Consider the following 18,772-nt stretch of genomic DNA (forward strand, 5'->3'; position numbering starts at 1 on the left):
CATTGGCAGTTCAACCAAACGTGAGGTAATGGAAGGTTTAGGAACCTGAAAAATGCAGCGCTAATGTACCAGTGAATTTCTGAAGGACAGGGCAATTAACAGGCTTCAAGGGGAATACAGTCGTTTATTGAGGGAGGGAGCGGCACAGTTGATCATTCCGTTCCCCCAATGATAAAGAGCTAAATTGATCGGCGTGTCTCGCAGTGTATCACCGACAGACATTGTGCTGAAGGCCTCTTTACTCTTGACTAATATGCCTTTGTTACCTAATTCAGAAGCTTTTATATCTTCCTTATACATTAGAGGCCTAGTGGGTGAAATTGAACCTGTTCTAAAATGTCACAAGCCATACTGTAAAAGGCTGAAAATTCCATCCATGGCATTTTTCACCCCATATGTCTCAATAAGAACTTTGAACATAACAATCTAAGATTAGATTTTATTTTTAAAACTAGACTTTAGATTTTGAACCTCTGCTGCTTTTAACTCAAAATAAAATAGTAAAGGTAAAGGGCTATATCAATCTTGCCATTGATTTATTTCCAATAAGGAGTTTTATTTTATTTTTTGCCTTGGGCATGCAGGTTACACCTAAACACTCAGGGCCGACTCTACTAATAAGCCACATAAGCGGCCACTTAGGGCCCTGCTTATGCTAGTGGCCCCGCAGCTGCTAGTGGCCCCGCTGCTGCTAGTGGGCCCGCAGCTGCTAGTGGCCCCGCTGCTGCTAGTGGCCCCGCAGCTGCTAGTGGCCCCGCTGCTGCTAGTGGCCCCGCTGCTGCTAGTGGCCCCGCAGCTGCTAGTGGGCACCTGATCAAAGGAGGAACTCCGTCTGTTGAGACCCTGACTAATAGTATACTATAATACACAAGGTTTAATTTCGAAATTTGGTAGGGTTAGCAGACTATTCTCTTATGTCAAAACATTTAGCTTAGGGCCCCCAAAAGGCTAGGGCCGGTCCTGTACACACTCAATGAGAACATAGTGGGCATAATGAAAATTAATGAAGTTGGTTTTCCTTACTGCTATGCTCTGTGGATGGCATTTCCGTTGCCTCAGAGAAAGTGTTTTGCTAGTTACAATGTAATTCAGTTTTATTTCTATGGTATTTTCTTCAAGTTAGACAACTTAAAAATAGACCTTCAAGGGCCAATCAGCAGTTGTTTCGGGAAAAAGCTGAGGGATGGGGCTGGAGAAATTTAACCACTCTGAAATTCATAGACAGAGCTATGGATGCAAGGACTGACCAATTCATGATATCAGTTTTAACCATGTTTTCAGGCTATACAGTGTTTGTTTACATTTACGTTGTTTACAAAACAAGGTTATATTTTGGGTTCTGATGGGGTACGACAGTTAAACTAAGCTCATGAGACATAAGTTATATTCTTCATGAATCAATGGGTACATCATTCATTTATAAGTCCAAAAATGGATGTAGCAACTGCTGATTGGCCCTTTAAGGCATATAAAGCAAACCAAGTGTGAGTAGCAAGTGGACCATGAAAACGGTGTTGAGAAAACAAAAGTACCCTCCATGGCACCCTGGGTATGGCAAGGTTTATTTACAGGGTTTCTGTCTATACAGGGCCTATCTAATGTTGCAGATGTAATGAGATGCATACTCTCTATGCAATCTCTCTGTGCATACTCAAGGGTGCTCCAGTCCTCGCGGTCTGCAGTCTATGTTGGTTCCAGATTTGATAGACCTTATTTGTGACAATAGTTGATCAAGTATGTACTGTACCAAAGAGATACAAATACCAGCAGCCATGTCTGCTGACCTAGAGGACTGGAATTGGGCACTGCAGCACAGTGGGAACAGCAGGCAGCACAACCTTTTGGTTAGACAAACCCCCCAAAATATTGATAATATCATTCAGGTGGTTTGGCAACATTTTTCTACTTGACAATTACTTGACAATTACATACTAGACAATTACACTCATGCTGCCAAACATAACCTCGTAAAACGGACTATCCTACCGATCCTTGACTTCGGCGATGTCATTTACAAAATAGCCTCCAACACTCTACTCAGCAAATTGGATGTAGTCTATCACAGTGCCATCCGTTTTGTCACCAAAGCCCCATATACTATCCACCACTGCGACCTGTATGTTCTAGTTGGCTGGCCCTCGTTTCATATTCATCGCAAACCCACTGGCTCCAGGTCATCTATAAGTATTTGATAGGTTAAGCCCCACCTTATCTCAGCTCACTGGTCACCATAGCAGCACCCACCTGTAGCACGCGCTCCAGCAGGTATATTTCACTGGTCACCCCCAAAGCCAACTCCTCCTTTGGCTGCCTTTCCTTCCAGTTCTCTGCTGCCAATGATTGGAACGAATTGCAAAAATCACTGAAGCTGGAGACTTATATCTCCCTCACTAACTTTAAGCATCAACTGTCAGAGCAGCTTACCAATCATTGCACCTGTACATAGCCCATCTGTAAATAGCCCACCAGTAAATAGCCCACCCAACTACCTCATCCCCATGTTGTTATTTTTTTGTTCGTTGCTCCTTTGCACCCCAGTATCTCTACTTGCACATTCATCTTCTGCACATCTATCACTCCAGGTGTTTAATTGCTAAATTGTAATTATTTCGCCACTATGGCCTATTTATTGCCTTACCTCCCTAATCTTACTACATTTGCACACAGTGTAGGTTTGTTTATCCCATGTGTAACTCTGTGTTGTTTGTGTCGCACTGCTTTGCTCTATCTTGGCCAGGTCGCAGTTGTAAATGAGAACTTGTTCTCAACTGGCCTACCTGGTTAAATAAAGGTCAAATCATTTAAAATGTAAAAAAATTAAACAATGTGTACAGTTATTTTTCAACCAATTGTCCTCAGACATTACTACTTCAGCATATTTCAGATGTTATTTTCCATTCTACTTTATTCAAATGAGAAACCAGAATACTGTCAAAAAGGTATAGCAGGCTAGGTTACAAGGATATTGACATTTCCACCAAATAAAATAAAACCAGCAGCTTAGGCTACTAATTGTAAGTGATATCAACCACTGAAATATTTCAGATTAGTGTGATCTGGTTCTACTGCTTAAATCCTATCTCTTTGGTATTACAGTTGGGACTGAATTTGCCTTTTCATTGGTGGGGTATTACATGAACTACATATCATCACTGTCAAAGGTTTCCATTAGATATTTGGTATTTTATTAGGATCCCCATTAGCTGTTGCAAAAGCAGCAGCTACTCTTCCTGGGGTCCACACAAAACATGAAACATAATACGGAATGACATAATACAGAACATCATTAGACAAGAACAGCTCAAGGACAGAACTACATACATTAGGGATCCAATGTTGCTTTCCACCTTTGTAAAATAACATGAAAAGAAGAAGCTGTAAACCGAGTGTGATGACGTAGCTAACTGTTTCCCCACCAAGCAGTCTGTTCCTGCTTCCTCATTGTTTGAAGCTTTGACGCTTCACTGTATGTGAGAGCTAAAGCATGAACACACTCCTCATCTCTTCCATCTACTCCTTGTTGCCTGGCCGCTGCACTCAGCCACTCACTTTTCGGCGTACACTGCAGTCAGCCAACAACACTCTCCCCATTCCAATGCTCCTATTGCACCTGCTTGCACTCACCTTAGCTGTCCACATCACTCACATGTTAACTTGGTGGGCGCTCTACCTCGCAGCAGCACACTGCACTCCAATGATCCTATCATACATCCTGCCAGTGAGAGCACTAAGGCCCCCAGGGACTCTTGTGTGAGGCCTGTTCCTTCCTCTAGCCCACCACATATGGTTGGGAAATAGTTTGTATGAAAAAATAAATATATATAATAATTGTATGATAATTTGGCCCTGACATCATCAACCTGTTAGAAAAACTAAATATGTAGCTGGTGGTAGAGAGTCTCAAGTTAGACACGTCACAGTAAAATATAGGGATGTATTGCAAAAGGAAATAGGAAATAGTAGTGGGTTAGTCTGTAGGCATCTGAGGGTTGGAATTAAGATTAGGGTGTACTGTATAGGTGAATGAAAATAGCTGTAAGTAGCAGTAGAAAACATATTGTCCATTAGTTTACTCCAATCAGGGGAGGGATGGTAGGGTGGCCTATTTCCAAGTTAGTGCTATTTATTTGTATTGAATAAACACCACTGATTATAAAGCGATTATTTTGAACATTATCCCAGTGGGAGAGATTTTATTTCATGAGAGACGTCTGACAATACTGCTATTTTGTGTTTGTGCCTTTGGACAAGAATTCACCTCGTTTTTTTTAACTCATATTTGCGCAGTGCAACAAAGCATGGTGACTTTAAATTTAGTCTAAGATTTTGGCCACAAAGTGCTTATTAGAGGGTATATGGTTTATTTGTCAGACCAGTGTTGATGTGTAAACAAGGCTTTTAATTAGGCTAGAGAGGGCTAAAGAGCCTGAGAGGCTCAATTCAGAGATCTCTCTTACATAGCGTATACCCTCTGGCAAATACTTAAATTAAAGTGCAAGCTACCACCGTTTTATAACATTCAGTACCAACATGGGAAAGTATTGAGGATTTTAAAAGTTTTGGATAAAAAAGAATACTGTGCCATTAACTAGCTAAAAAAGACAACGCCAGTCCAATCCAAGGTAATAAAAATAGTGTAGCTGCTAGTACAAAGAGTCCTATGCCATAGTGACCAGATCCACTTTAAACCACCACCATGATTAAGCCACTGTAAATAACATCACTCTGTTTCCTTAGCGATTACCACTTCCTCCTGATTCGGCTCACACAAGGCTCAAATCCAGAACCTCTGCCTTGTTAGCACACGTGACCTTCCGCCTGAAGCGTCTTACCAGTCGGCGCTACATGAAAACTTAGCTATTTGCTGGCGCAGGTGGGGACACTTCAGGTTGAGGAGTAAGCTTCACACATCCCCATGTGCTACACCAGCAAAAAAACAATGTAACAACGTCCTTGTGACTTCCGCGGGCTTTGTGTACCAATGCATGGCTGGAACCACTTTTTTAACCAATCAAAATGCAAGGCCGGAACTAACCGTTTTATAATGCACATTGAATTCAGGTGGGTCAGCGATCCAAACATTGATTGCAGGGGTCTATGCCTGTAGGGTAGATTTAACAGATTCGAGTACACAGCTCTGCAGAGACCATTAAAAACTATGACAGAACATTCATCTCAGTTCTCATCTCAAAGCCACAGTTATAGGCGTTAACAGAATTTTCTATATTTGATTGAGAGCTGACTGCTCCCCGGAGAGTGATGAATAACCCTTTACTTAGACATTGGGTTAAAATGAAGAATGACAAGGTCAAAGGTGAAGACTCAAAAGAGACTATCAGAAATCATTTAGCAGAGAGAATTCTAAAGTGTTCCAACATAATCCATGCCGAATCATCTACTTTCCAACATACTGGTCATTCAGCTGCAGGCAAATCCAAGCTAAATCATCTACTTTAAGAGGAAGAGAAAAATATGACCTGGAGGGTGTTTCTGTCTTTTAAATGTTTGGTTTTAAATTAATATCCTATCCTTGTGTTTGTGGTGATCTCTCTCTCTAAGGGATGAGGGTGTCATTATTTATACATGTATGCATGGGGACAGGGGACATGTCCCCCCCACATTCTGAAATTGCATAATTGTCCCCCCCCCCCCCCCCCCCCCCCACAGTTTTATCACTTATCAAAACGAGGCAACGGTGTGCTTTAGGACCATGCAGACGGTTCCGAGTGGTCGGCTAGGCTATGTTTATCCCACTGGATAAAAAAAAGCTATGCCCCCCCTCCCACTTCTAAAACCAAAGTTGCGCCCCTGCATGTACGCTAGATCATGTAATGGCATGAAACAGCATCATAGAGCATCCATATAATGCAATACATGGATGGAAGAAGGAGGAAGAAGAATGGAGTTTGAACAATGGAATGAGGATGTCATTAAATGGACACCGGACTGAGTCTATAGAGGATCTGATGGGATCACATGCATGGGGAAAGCGAATATGCCTTTAAAGGGATTGAAATGATAAAAATATGTTGATATATTAACATAATATTAACAGCCTTCCACAACAATGCTACTCTATTATCAAATGTAATAGATCACAATAGAAATGTGCCAGCTAACTAGGAAGTTTATCTCAATTAAATGCATTATTCATCAAAATCAAATGTACTGGAGACTATTGTCAAACAAAGTTGTTGTAATTATGGTCAGTGTAATGGAATGACACTGCTCCATACTTTTTTTAAATGGTGTTAATCATAGCAATAAGGGAGTTATTTGAAGTCCATGTATTTCCGTAAGTGGATACATTTTGTTGTCTGATTAAAATGCTCTTTTACATTTTTTGATGCATTTATACTACATGGATGATTTCAGAATTTATGCAAATATTTGATGAGACTGGTGGTGTTATTTGTAAGATAGAGTACAACAACATGGCATACATACAGACAGAGGTATGAACATTGGGAACTCACTTCTGACAAAGCAAAAGACAAATGCATGGCCCCTCCCCATAGCATTAACGCTAGCCTTATCAACAAACATAATCTATAATTTCCTGTTTAGTTGGAAATTAACATCTTTGTCGCCTTATGCAATAGCATTAGCATGTTGATTGTAATCTCGGCGATGAGCTAAACTATGTCATTGGACTCAGAAAATGGGCCCGGCCACACAGTGTACATTATGCACAGTATAAATGGAATGAAGCCAATTTAAATATGGTACTCATGACTTAGATTACACATTTGTGTTAGTGATGGTAATTTTACAGAGGATGATAGTAATCATACTGCATTGGCTCAAGCTTCTTACCACTGCTATTGTTTTTGTAGGCATCCTCAATTTGAATGTGTGAGTTGATAAATGCATCCTACTATCATACATGCATAGTTGTGGTTTAGTTTATTTAGCTATGACGTCATACTGATGGACTTACCTTAAGACTGGTTGATTATTTTGTGTCATTCTAATGGTTTGATGTTTCAGATGACCTGAAGTCATTCTAAAAGGAGTCAACAGGCATGCCAGAAAAAGCCTCTTAATTTAATTCTCCTTTCTGCCTCACCCTTGTGATAATGTGATGATGTGATAATGTGATAGTGTCATAATGTCATTATGTCGTAATGTCGTAATGCCATAATGTGATAATGTGATGTGATAAATCACAATGTCATTATGTCATAATGTCATATTGTCATAATGACATAATATGATCAATGCTAATGTGATAATGTGCTAGTCATAATGTGATCATGTCAAATTGTCATAATGTGATAATGTGATAATGTCATAATATGATAATGTCAATGTGAAAAAGCATTTCTTGATGAATTTTTGGCTCATCTAATTATCTCAATGATAACAGAGCAAGATATTTATGTTTGGATACTCCTATACAATCTATTTTGGAAGTTTTGAGTGAAGATTAAAGGGGCAATCAGCAGCTGAAACAATAGCAAAGCATAATCCCTGCGCCTGTTTTGCTAACAAGCTGAGGGACGGGGCTTGAGACATGTAACCTCTCTCAAATTCATAGACAGAGCAATGGATGAACTGACCATCCATGATATCAACATGATAGTTTTAACCATGTTTTGAGGCAAGTGTTTGACTACATTTACTTTTTTTATTGACATTGGATGTAAACAAGATAATATTTGGGGTTCTGATTGGTTATGACAGTTGAACTCATGAGGCATTCATAAGTTGTATTTTTCAAGACTCAATGGGTACATATCATTAATTTATACGTCCAAAAATGGATGTAGCAATTGCAGATTGCCTCTTTAATGAAGTCTGTAGTATTACTAAAAAGGTTCAATACAATAGCTGATGATTGAGTTGAGCAAACAAAAGTATGGATCAAAGGGCCAGGGGTGATAGCATTCTTCCTCCATTTGGTGTAATGTTTACAAAGATCCAGACGTTATAAATGCCTTCCTTAGTGTTATATAGCTGTAAATTATATTATTCTGGCCTGGTTAACGGATGACCTATTTATCTTATACAGTATCATTACCATTTGCTGGGTCTATGTTCAGACTTTACAGTCACAGTGTGACGCATATCCTAAATAAAACAAAGTCAAACGTGGCTCTCTAACAAACTTGGCCCAGAAATGATGCATTACTCTTCAGGCAATAGGCATTGCAGGCTTTTAACAATACATCATTATTCATCTTGCCAACAATTTGTTTATCAGCTCTCTTCCAGTTTGTGAGAAATTATGAGGGAGGGCTTGAAGTTGTGGCTGATAAGGCTGAGGGAGACAATGGTACGAAGACGTGACTTATATGTGAACTTAGTGAGTGAAAATTCCTCTGTGAAACAGTGAAGTGATCTAGAGCAGTGTCGTTCAGTATCAAACACAATCAGTATTATGAAGATGAACACTAACATATTTAAGCTTGAATCTTGTCTCCTAACACTTTGTTGAGGAATAAGGCAAAGAATACTTGCTATCTGTTAAATTGCATGTAATGTCAAAAGAAAATCTGTGGCTGCGCCAGTTCAGTCAACCTTTTCATCTAACCTTTGTGTACAATAGAACAATGTCTTTGGAGGGATATCACTTTGGTAGAAGTGCAAAGACATGTGCCACTGGGTCATATGCCAAGGTGTGACATATAGCTGGCAGTGCCCTGAGCTGAGTCACTATGTGTTTAACCTGTTTTCGGGAGGTTCTAGCTTGTAGAACAATTTGTTATCATTGAATCGACATGGGACGGACCTGTGACCTCTGTTGTCAACTTCACATATGACGTTCTGTTCCGCTAGCATGCAACCCAGCGTGAAACAGCATTCACCTACAGCTAATCTCGCTCGGCCAAAGTTACATGTAGACTAATATGAAACTATGTAGTCTGGTGACGCGATACTAACTTACAGCTAACAATGTGAAACAACGGCTGGAAATGTAGAATGTTCCTGGTTGTGCACAGTACAGTATGTCATAAATCATGTCTGAAAAACGTGTGGTAACAAAAACACTATTCTATCACCTTCCATGGAAATTAAGATATACTGTAGTATCGTTTTAGATGATTACAACTACATTATTTGATGTTGTAAAACTACAATAAAGCCAAATGAAATAAAGGTTCAATAAAAATAAATAAATAAAAAAGTACCTGACTCGCCTCAGCAGGCTCAAATGTCCAGGCTCAAATGTCCAGGCTCAAATGTCCAGCCTCAAATGTCCAGGCTCAAATGTCTAGGCTCAAATGTCCAGCCTCAAATGTCCAGGCTCAAATGTCCAGCCTCAAATGTCCAGGCTCAAATGTCCAGGCTCAAATGTCCAGGCTCAAATGTCCAGGCCCAAATGTCCAGGCCCAAATGTCCAGGCTCAAATGTCCAGGCCCAAATGTCCAGGCTCAAATGTCCAGGCCCAAATGTCCAGGCTCAAATGTCCAGGCTCAAATGTATAGGCCCAAATGTCCAGGCCCAAATGTCCAGGCTCAAATGTCCAGGCCCAAATGTCCAGGCTCAAATGTCCAGGCTCAAATGTCCAGGCTCAAATGTACAGGCCCAAATGTCCAGGCCCAAATGTCCAGGCTCAAATGTCCAGGCCCAAATGTCCAGGCCCAAATGTCCAGGCTCAAATGTCCAGGCCCAAATGTCCAGGCCCAAATGTACAGGCCCAAATGTCCAGGCCCAAATGTCCAGGCTCAAATGTCCAGGCCCAAATGTCCAGGCCCAAATGTCCAGGCTCAAATGTCCAGGCCCAAATGTCCAGGCCCAAATGCCTCTGTACTCCAAACCAGCAAAATCAGGACTGCTTACCCCTGACGTCCACATATTCATGCTGACCAAAAAACATTGTCCCCCCAAACCCCCCCCTCTGCACTGTTTTGAATTTTGTGAAAGGCAAACCTTATTTATTCATAGTCTCTTTGATTTACGTTAAGCTTGTCACCTTGGAAACCTTGAATTGATCAGCTAGAGAAGGCTGATGATATCAGTGCAAGCAGGGTTTGCAGGTAAAAAATGCCTGCATTTGTCTGGAAGGTGGCATCTCCTGTGATATGTGCTCTTGGTTCCTTTCACGGTTGCCATGGTGATTATTTAAGTCCAACCTACTATCAACAAACCTTTTAAATCTATGGACTGGGAGAATCCTTAATTTTCCTTTTTTCCCACTCTGTAACTGAATGTAAACAATGCATCAAAAGATACATTATTTTATCCCTGCTCTGGCTCCTGATATGCATTGTTGATGTGTTCCTTACAGATTGTGATTTTGTGCTACTGTTATTTATAGTATTTGTGTGGGTGTGTAAAAATATGAGTGAAAATGCATTGCATGGAGAGAGACAGAAGACATGGTTAATGTTATTTAAATAGGAAGTGTAGTTAAATCATTACTGTGCAGCTATAACTATAAATCATAAGCTTCTTGTTTTATATATATATATACACTGCTCAAAAAAATAAAGGGAACACTTAAACAACACAATGTAACTCCAAGTCAATCACACTTCTGTGAAATCAAACTGTCCACTTAGGAAGCAACACTGATTGACAATACATTTCACATGCTGTTGTGCAAATGGAATAGACAACAGGTGGAAATTATAGGCAATAAGCAAGACACCCCCAATTAAGGAGTGGTTCTGCAGGTGGGGACCACAGACCACTTCTCAGTTCCTATGCTTTCTGGCTGATGTTTTGGTCACTTTTGAATGCTGGCGGTGCTTTCACTCTAGTGGTAGCATGAGACGGAGTCTACAACCCACACAAGTGGCTCAGGTAGTCCAGATCATCCAGGATGGCACATCAATGCGAGCTGTGGCCAGAAGGTTTGCTGTGTCTGTCAGCGTAGTGTCCAGAGCATGGAGGCACTACCAGGAGACAGGCCAGTACATCAGGAGACGTGGAGGAGGCCGTAGGAGGGCAACAACCCAGCAGCAGGACCGCTACCTCCGCCTTTGTGCAAGGAGGAGCAGGAGAAGCACTGCCAGAGCCCTGCAAAATGACCTCCAGCAGGCCACAAATGTGCATGTGTCTGCTCAAACGGTCAGAAACAGACTCCATGAGGGTGGTATGAGGGCCCGACGTCCACAGGTGGGGGTTGTGCTTACAGCCCAACACCGTGCAGGACGTTTGGCATTTGCCAGAGAACACCAAGATTGGCAAATTCGCCACTGGCGCCCTGTGCTCTTCACAGATGAAAGCAGGTTCACACTGAGCATGTGACAGACGTGACAGAGTCTGGAGACGCCGTGGAGAACGTTCTGCTGCCTGCAACATCCTCCAGCATGACCGGTTTGGCGGTGGGTCAGTCATGGTGTGGGGTGGCATTTCTTTGGGGGTGCCACACAGCCCTCCATGTGCTCGCCAGAGGTAGCCTGACTGCCATTAGGTACCGAGATGAGATCCTCAGACCACTTGTGAGACCATATGCTGGTGCGGTTGGCCCTGGGTTCCTCCTAATGCAAGACAATGCTAGACCTCATGTGGCTGGAGTGTGTCAGCAGTTCCTGCAAGAGGAAGGCATTGATGCTATGGACTGGCCCGCCCGTTCCCCAGACCTGAATCCAATTGAGCACATCTGGGACATCATGTCTCGCTCCATCCACCAACGCCACGTTGCACCACAGACTGTCCAGGAGTTGGCGGATGCTTTAGTCCAGGTCTGGGAGGAGATCCCTCAGGAGACTATCCGCCACCTCATCAGGAGCATGCCCAGGCGTTGTAGGGAGGTCATACAGGCACGTGGAGGCCACACACACTACTGAGCCTCATTTTGACTTTTTTTAAGGACATTACATTAAAGTTGGATCAGCCTGTAGTGTGGTTTTCCACTTTAATTTTGAGTGTGACTCCAAATCCAGACCTCCATGGGTTGATAAATTGGATTTCCATTGATTCTTTTTGTGTGATTTTGTTGTCAGCACATTCAACTATGTAAAGAAAAAAGTATTTAATAAGATTATTTCTTTCATTCAGATCTAGGATGTGTTGTTTAAGTGTTCCCTTTATTTTTTTGAGCAGTGTATATATATACATATACATACACACAGTACCAGTCAAAGGTTTGGCCTACGCAAGTCTCTTCTCCTTGTTCGTGTCCTTCAGCTGTGGTTTATTTGCAGCTATTTGACTATGATGTTGATGTTGAGATGTGTCTGTTACTTTGAACTCTGTGAAGCATTTATTTGGGCTACAATCTGATGTTCAGTTAACTCTGATGAACTTATCCCCTGCAGCAGAGGTAACTCTCTGTCTTCCTTTCCTCTTGCGGTCCTTGCGACTGCACTTGAAGAAACTTTCAAAGTTATTGACATTTTCCGGATTGACTGACCTTCATGTCTTAAAGTAATGATGGATTGTTGTTTCTCTTTGCTTATTTCAGCTGTTCTTGCCATAATATGGACTTAGCATTTTACCAAATAGGGCTATCATCTGTATACTCCCCCTACCTTGTCACAACACAACTGACTGTCTCAAATGCATTAAGAAGAAAACACATTCCACAAATTAACTTTTAACAAGGCACATCTGTTAAATGCATTCCAGGTGACTACCTCATGAAGCTGGTTGAGAGAATGGCAAGAGTGTTCAAAGCTATCATCAAGGCAAAGGGTGGCTACTTTGAAGAATCTCAAATATAAAACATATTTTGATTTGTTTAACACTTTTTTGGTTACTAAATGATTCCATATGTGTTATTTCATAATTATTCTACAATGTAGAAAATAGTAAAAATAAAGAAAAACCCTGGAATGAGTAGGTGTGTCCAAACTTGGTCCACCCTTTGCTGCTATTACAGCCTCCACTCTGCTGGGAAGGCTTTCCACAAGATGTTGGAACATTGCTGCAGGGACTTGTTTCCATTCAGCCACAAGAGCATTAGTGAGGTCGGGCACTGATGTTGAGCAATTAGGCCTGGCTCGCAGTCGGCGTTCCAATTCATCCCAAAGGTGTTAGATGGGGTTGAGGTCAGGTCTCTGTGTAGGCCAGTCAAGTTCTTACACATCGATCTCATCCAAAAATGTCTTTATGGACCTTGCTTTGTGCACGAGGGAATTGTCAAACCGTTGACACAAAGTTGGAAGCACATAATTGTTGAGAATGTCATTGTGTTCTGAAGCATTAAGATTTCCCTTCACTGGAACTAAGGGGCCCAGCCTGAACCATGAAAAACAGCCCCAGTCCATTATTCCTCCTCCACCAAACTTTACAGTTGGCACTATGCATTCGGACAGGTAACGTTCTTCTGGCATCCGCCAAACCAAGATTAGTCCGTCGGACTGCCAGATGGAGAAGCGTGATTCATCACTCCAGAGAATGCGGTTTCCAGTACTCCAGAGTCCAATTGCAGCAAGTTTTACACCACTCCAGCCGACACTTGGTATTGCGCATGGTGATCTTAGGCTTGTGTGCTGCTGCTCGGCCATAGAAACCAATTTCCTGAAGCTCCCGACTAAATGTTCTTGTGCTGACGTTGCTTCCAGGGGCAGTTTGGAACTCGGTAGTGAGTGTTGCAATCGAGGATAGATGATTTTTACACGCTACATGCTTCAAAACTCGTCGGTTCGTTCTGTGAGCTTGCGTGGCCTACCACTTCGCGGCTGATGCTCCTACACGTTTCCACTTCACAATAACAGCACTTACAGTTGACCGGGGCAGCTCTACCAGGGCAGAAATTTGGCACCTATGACGGTGCCATGTTGAAAGTCATTGAGCTCTTCAGTAAGGCCATTCTACTGCCAATGTTTGTCTATGGAGATTGCATGGCTGTGTGCTCGATTATATACACCTGCCAGCAAAGGGTGTGGCTGAAATAGCTGAATCCACTAATTTGAACGAGTGTCCAGATACTTTTGGCCATGTATATACATCCTGTGAACAAGAAGCTGAGAACCTAAAAGGTAGACTAAGCGATATGACGAAGATGCAGAAAGTAAACATCATAGTGGGTCAATTTCCGTAACAACTAAGATTGTTGTAGCGCAAGGCTCACCTTCTCTGCTGTTGTTTTGGTCCTGTGGCTACCACACTAACAGAGTGAAGCGAACCCTTACACATGCACAGATACTGTGTGTGATTATGTGAGAGCAAAGTGTTGTATCTCGCTCATCTCAATATCTGTGGTGCTGCTCATGGCAACGTCATTTCTCTGGGTTTTAAAAATGACATTAAAATGTCATGTAGAAGCTTAGCATTTCACATTTCATAATAAAACAACGTCATATTTGACATTCGCAGAAGAATTTAGGGAAAACAATGGTAACAATCATTGCTGCTCCTGAGTGGCGCAGCGGTCTAAGGCACTGCATCTCAGTGCTAAAGGTGTCACTACATACCCTGGTTTGATTCCAGGCTGTATCACAACTGGCCATGATTGGGAGTCCCATAGGGCAGCGCACAATTAGCCCAGCGTCGTCCGGGTTAGGGTTTGGTCAGGGTAGGCCGTCATTGTAAATAAGAATTTGTTCTTCTGACTTGCCTAGTTAAATAAAGGTAACATTAAAATGATAATGTATGTAAGAGATAGTTTTTCTCCCTTTTGCAAATGTCATTCACATGATTTTGTGTTAGTGAATCATAGTCCACTGTAATTGAAACATGGATTTTCAATTCGCCTGCTTTTCCAATGACTCACAATGCTGCATCTTAGCAGTGTCACAATCTGGATGTGTGATAATCAATGCAATTATATGACATCACAAGCCTCAAAACACTTTAGATTGGAACACTGCAATGTGAAACCACCCTCTGCCTTATATGATTCTGTTTGGTTGGCTTGATGTTAGATTTGTTAGATAATCTATGGCAATTGCAATAATGGAATTTTCTTAAAATGTGTGTGGAAATGTTTACAGGCATGGTTGCTGAAATGTTGACATCTCCTTGGAGCTTAACAATTTCTCAATTTTACAAAAGATGCTCATTTCAAGCTTAAATTCATGTCAAAATGGCAAGGGATTCAAGAAGATTTGCTGATAATAGTAGCTGGCCATGTTATTCGTGTTAACAGCTGGTTCTGACCTTATATGAGAGGTTAGAATAACATCATTACACTGTTACAGTTAGGGTTAAGGTTAAGGTTAGAGTCAGGGCTAGGGTTAGGGTTAGGGTTAAGCTAAGATTTAGAATAAGGGGTAAAGGTTAAGGTTAGAGTCAGGGCTAGGGTTAGGGTTAAGCTAAGATTTAGAATAAGGGTTAGGGTAAAGGTTAAGGTTAGAGTCAGGGCTAGGGTTAGGGTTAAGCTAAGATTTAGAATACGAGTTAGGATAAAGGTTAAGGTTAGAGTCAGGGCTAGGGTTATTGTAAAGGTTAAGGTTAGAGTCAGGGGTAGGGTTAGGGTAAAGATTAAGGTTAGAGTCAGGGGTAGGGTTAGGGTTAAGATTAAGGTTAGAGTCAGGGGTAGGGTTAGGGTTAAAGATTAAGGTTAGAGTCAGGGGTAGGGTTAGGGTTAAATATTAAGGTTAGAGTCAGGGCTAGGGTTAGGTTTAAATATTAAGGTTAGAGTCAGGGCTAGGGTTAGGGTTAAGGTTAAGGTTAGAGTCAGGGGTAGGGTTAAGGTTAAAGGTTAAGGTTAGAGTCAGAGCTAGGGTTAGGGTAAAGATTAAGGTTAGAGTCAGGGGTAGGGTTAGGGTAAAGATTAAGGTTAGAGTCAGGGGTAGGGTTAGGGTAAAGATTAAGGTTAGGGTCAGGGGTAGGGTTAGGGTAAAGATTAAGGTTAGAGTCAGGGGTAGGGTTAGGGTAAAGATTAAGGTTAGAGTCAGGGGTAGGGTTAGGGTAAAGATTAAGGTTAGAGTCAGGGGTAGGGTTAGGGTTAGGGAAAAGATTAAGGTTAGAGTCAGGGGTAGGGTTAGGGTAAAGCTTAAGGTTAGAGTCAGGGCTAGGGTTAGGGTTAAAGGTTAAGGTTAGAGTCAGGGGTAGGGTTAGGGTTAAAGGTTAAGGTTAGAGTCAGGGGTAGGGTTAGGGTAAAGATTAAGGTTAGGGTCAGGGGTAGGGTTAGGGTAAAGATTAAGGTTAGGGTCAGGGGTAGAGTTAGGGTAAAGATTAAGGTTAGAGTCAGGGGTAGGGTTAGGGTAAAGATTAAGGTTAGAGTCAGGGGTAGGGTTAGGGTAAAGCTTAAGGTTAGAGTCAGGGCTAGGGTTAGGGTTAAAGGTTAAGGTTAGAGTCAGGGGTAGGGTTAGGGTTAAAGGGAAATATTCATCATCATCTATAGCACCACATCAACATAATATGTGAAAATGGCGTGTTTCTATATTTTGTAGTAAAAGAGATAGAAGGTAACTGTTTCCAATGACATCATCAACCAATTGGTTGACAATTAGTAGGCAATGCCTACTCATAATTGGTTAAAATCACTTGATGATGTCACTGGGTGTTACTGGAGATGAGTTTAGGGTTAGGATAAGGATTAAGGTTTGAGTTAGGGTTAGTAGATTGTTCGTTGAAATGTTACTGATAGTCTGTAGATTGATAATTGTTATGGACTGCACCAAGGGATGACCATGAAGCCAGTGAAGTAGATAACTTATTTCAGCAGAAGTGGTCCTGTACTGATTGGTGTTTATCTGAAAGGCTCCGGATGTCCCTGTTCTAACACATGCATGCTGTGATCACTCACTGGAGTGACCTCTAGAAGCATGTTTACTGTGCATTAATAAAAATATTATTTGCCATTGCTTCTACAAGCCCCCCCCCCCCTTCCCCCAACTGGGTATTCATCAACAACCAACTGGGTATTCATCATGATGTCAGTTCTCTTTCTTTATTCATGGAGTTATATGGCTGTTTATTCAATGCTATCTATTTCAAAAGCTGACCCCTGCTTGGTTGTTATGGAAGCAAAGTGTGGGAATTTATTGACCATCGACCACAGGTTGGCTACTGCAGTGATAATGTTAATGAATCAATACAGAGTGCTATCAGTGGCACAATTAAGGCTGTATTTCATGTTCGACACCAAGTTGTACCTCTGCAAAGGCAGCTCTACTGTCTGTCACTTCAAACTAGTGCATTAGTCTGTATTATCCTGACAAAATGAATCCCTGCTTGTGGATCTCATTAATGTTGCACTGGGGGGAAAAACAGTCTGTGATGAAAAACAAATAAGCGATTTATAGTGACTTTGGTAATGAACCACAATGCACTTGCTTTTGACCTGCAAGTTATATTTGAGCTTATGATTATCAGTCATGCTAACAAATAAAAGATGATGAAAATATGCCAACACAGATGGTCCTGAACCCAAATGCCAACCTACAGTATTATAGTACAAACACAAAGTGCATTGGACCAGAATACAGATGTCTGAGGGTGTCCAGCATCAAACAAATCAAGCAGCATCTGGTTGCAGCCTGAGCATGTTTTAGGCACATTTGATGTGCTCAAAGAGTGTCAACAAATTGGAGAGATGGCATGTCCCATCTGCAGACTGTCTATTTATTTGTGTGAAATGTGCTATGGTAGAGAGACAAAATGGTTACACCGTCTCAAGCTTATTGAACTACTGTAGCCCTTTCTGTTTTATTTGTCACCAAACATTTGACAGAGTCAAGCATTTTGACAAGTGCAAACTTTTACATAGAAATATGGTATAACATGTCCATCTTATTCATAACAAAACGTTTTCATAAAATGCTGAATTACCAGTACCCTCTTTAACCTTCCATGTCCTTCACGGATTACTAATGTTCTGAGTAATGGTGTTTTGGCATGAAGTGATTGTCACATCCTGACCATAGAGAGCTCTTATTTTCTATGGTAGAGTAGGTCAGGGCGTGACTGGGGGGGGGGGGGGGGTTTATCTAGTTTATTTAGTTCTATGTTGTTTTGGTTTAGTTTCTTTTTTCTATGTTGGGATTTTTGTATGATCCCCAATCAGAGGCAGCTGGTCATCGTTGTCTCTAATTGGGGATCATATTTAAGTAGTTGTTTTTCCCACCTGTGTTTGTGGGAGATTATTTAGAGTTATTGCATGTTGCACCTCTTTCGTCACGGTTTGTGTTTTTGTTTGTAGTTTATTGTTTGTTTAGCAAAGTTTCACATTAAAATAAAAGATGTGGAACGATACCCACGCTGTTTCTATTGCTGCTTATGATTTCAGAGGTCTTCTGATTTTGTAATTTGATGGAAACATATTTATCAAAATATTGTCTCAGAAGCGTTGACAAAGCTTTGATTAGTCAGCATTTTTTTAAATCTTCATTTGTTTCCAAAAATTGTCTTCTTACATATGAACAGACCTCCATGCTTTTAGTTCCATTGTTATTTATCAATGTAGAGCTCTAGTCTATACAATTGTGGACTGTTTATATTTCTGACATAACAGTTCTTACAACAACAACATGCTTCTTAGAAAAACAAAATTGCGCTAACCTTACAGCTACTGTCGTCTTTTTTCTATGAGTGGTTTTGGATTGACACAAATGTCTGCCTGGGAGTATTAGCAACAAGCATATTTAATTGAAATCATTGCTTGACATCTACATGCAGAAACACTCTATTTACTTTAAGCTAATGATTCTTGGCAAAGAATGGCAGGATTTAACCTTGTTACTCTTTCATTGCAAAGCTTGTGAGGTTGAAAGGACAATGGCATAATCTCCTTTCATCAAAGATTCTACACCTCTTTGATGAGGTATAATGACTTGGTATAATCATGCTGTGTGCAAGCGTTGTTGTGTGTGCTGTATTTCTCACCTTGGAGAACAGTTCTGAATAGTGATTGCAAGTTCTCTTTCTGCTCCAGGTAAGATTATGATTAAGGCCAATGGGTTTGGGTACCTTTTCAGTTTGGGTCCGT

The 18,772-nt window shown here is 41.3% G+C and overlaps 1 protein-coding gene across 1 annotated transcript in view; it reads left to right on the forward strand.

The window, feature by feature from the left end:
- Nucleotides 1-652: 652 nt before the first annotated feature.
- LOC106589815 (CUB and sushi domain-containing protein 1) overlaps nucleotides 653-18,772 on the forward strand; it is a 406,652-nt gene continuing 388,532 nt past the window's right edge. The window contains exon 1 of the mRNA XM_082970365.1: nucleotides 653-802. Coding sequence (XP_082826491.1) covers nucleotides 653-802 — 150 coding nt within the window. The remainder of the gene's footprint in view (nucleotides 803-18,772) is intronic.

The sequence above is a fragment of the Salmo salar genome, chromosome 28 (assembly GCF_965601325.2).
Source record: "Salmo salar chromosome 28, fSalSal1, whole genome shotgun sequence".
Classification (NCBI taxonomy): domain Eukaryota; kingdom Metazoa; phylum Chordata; class Actinopteri; order Salmoniformes; family Salmonidae; genus Salmo; species Salmo salar.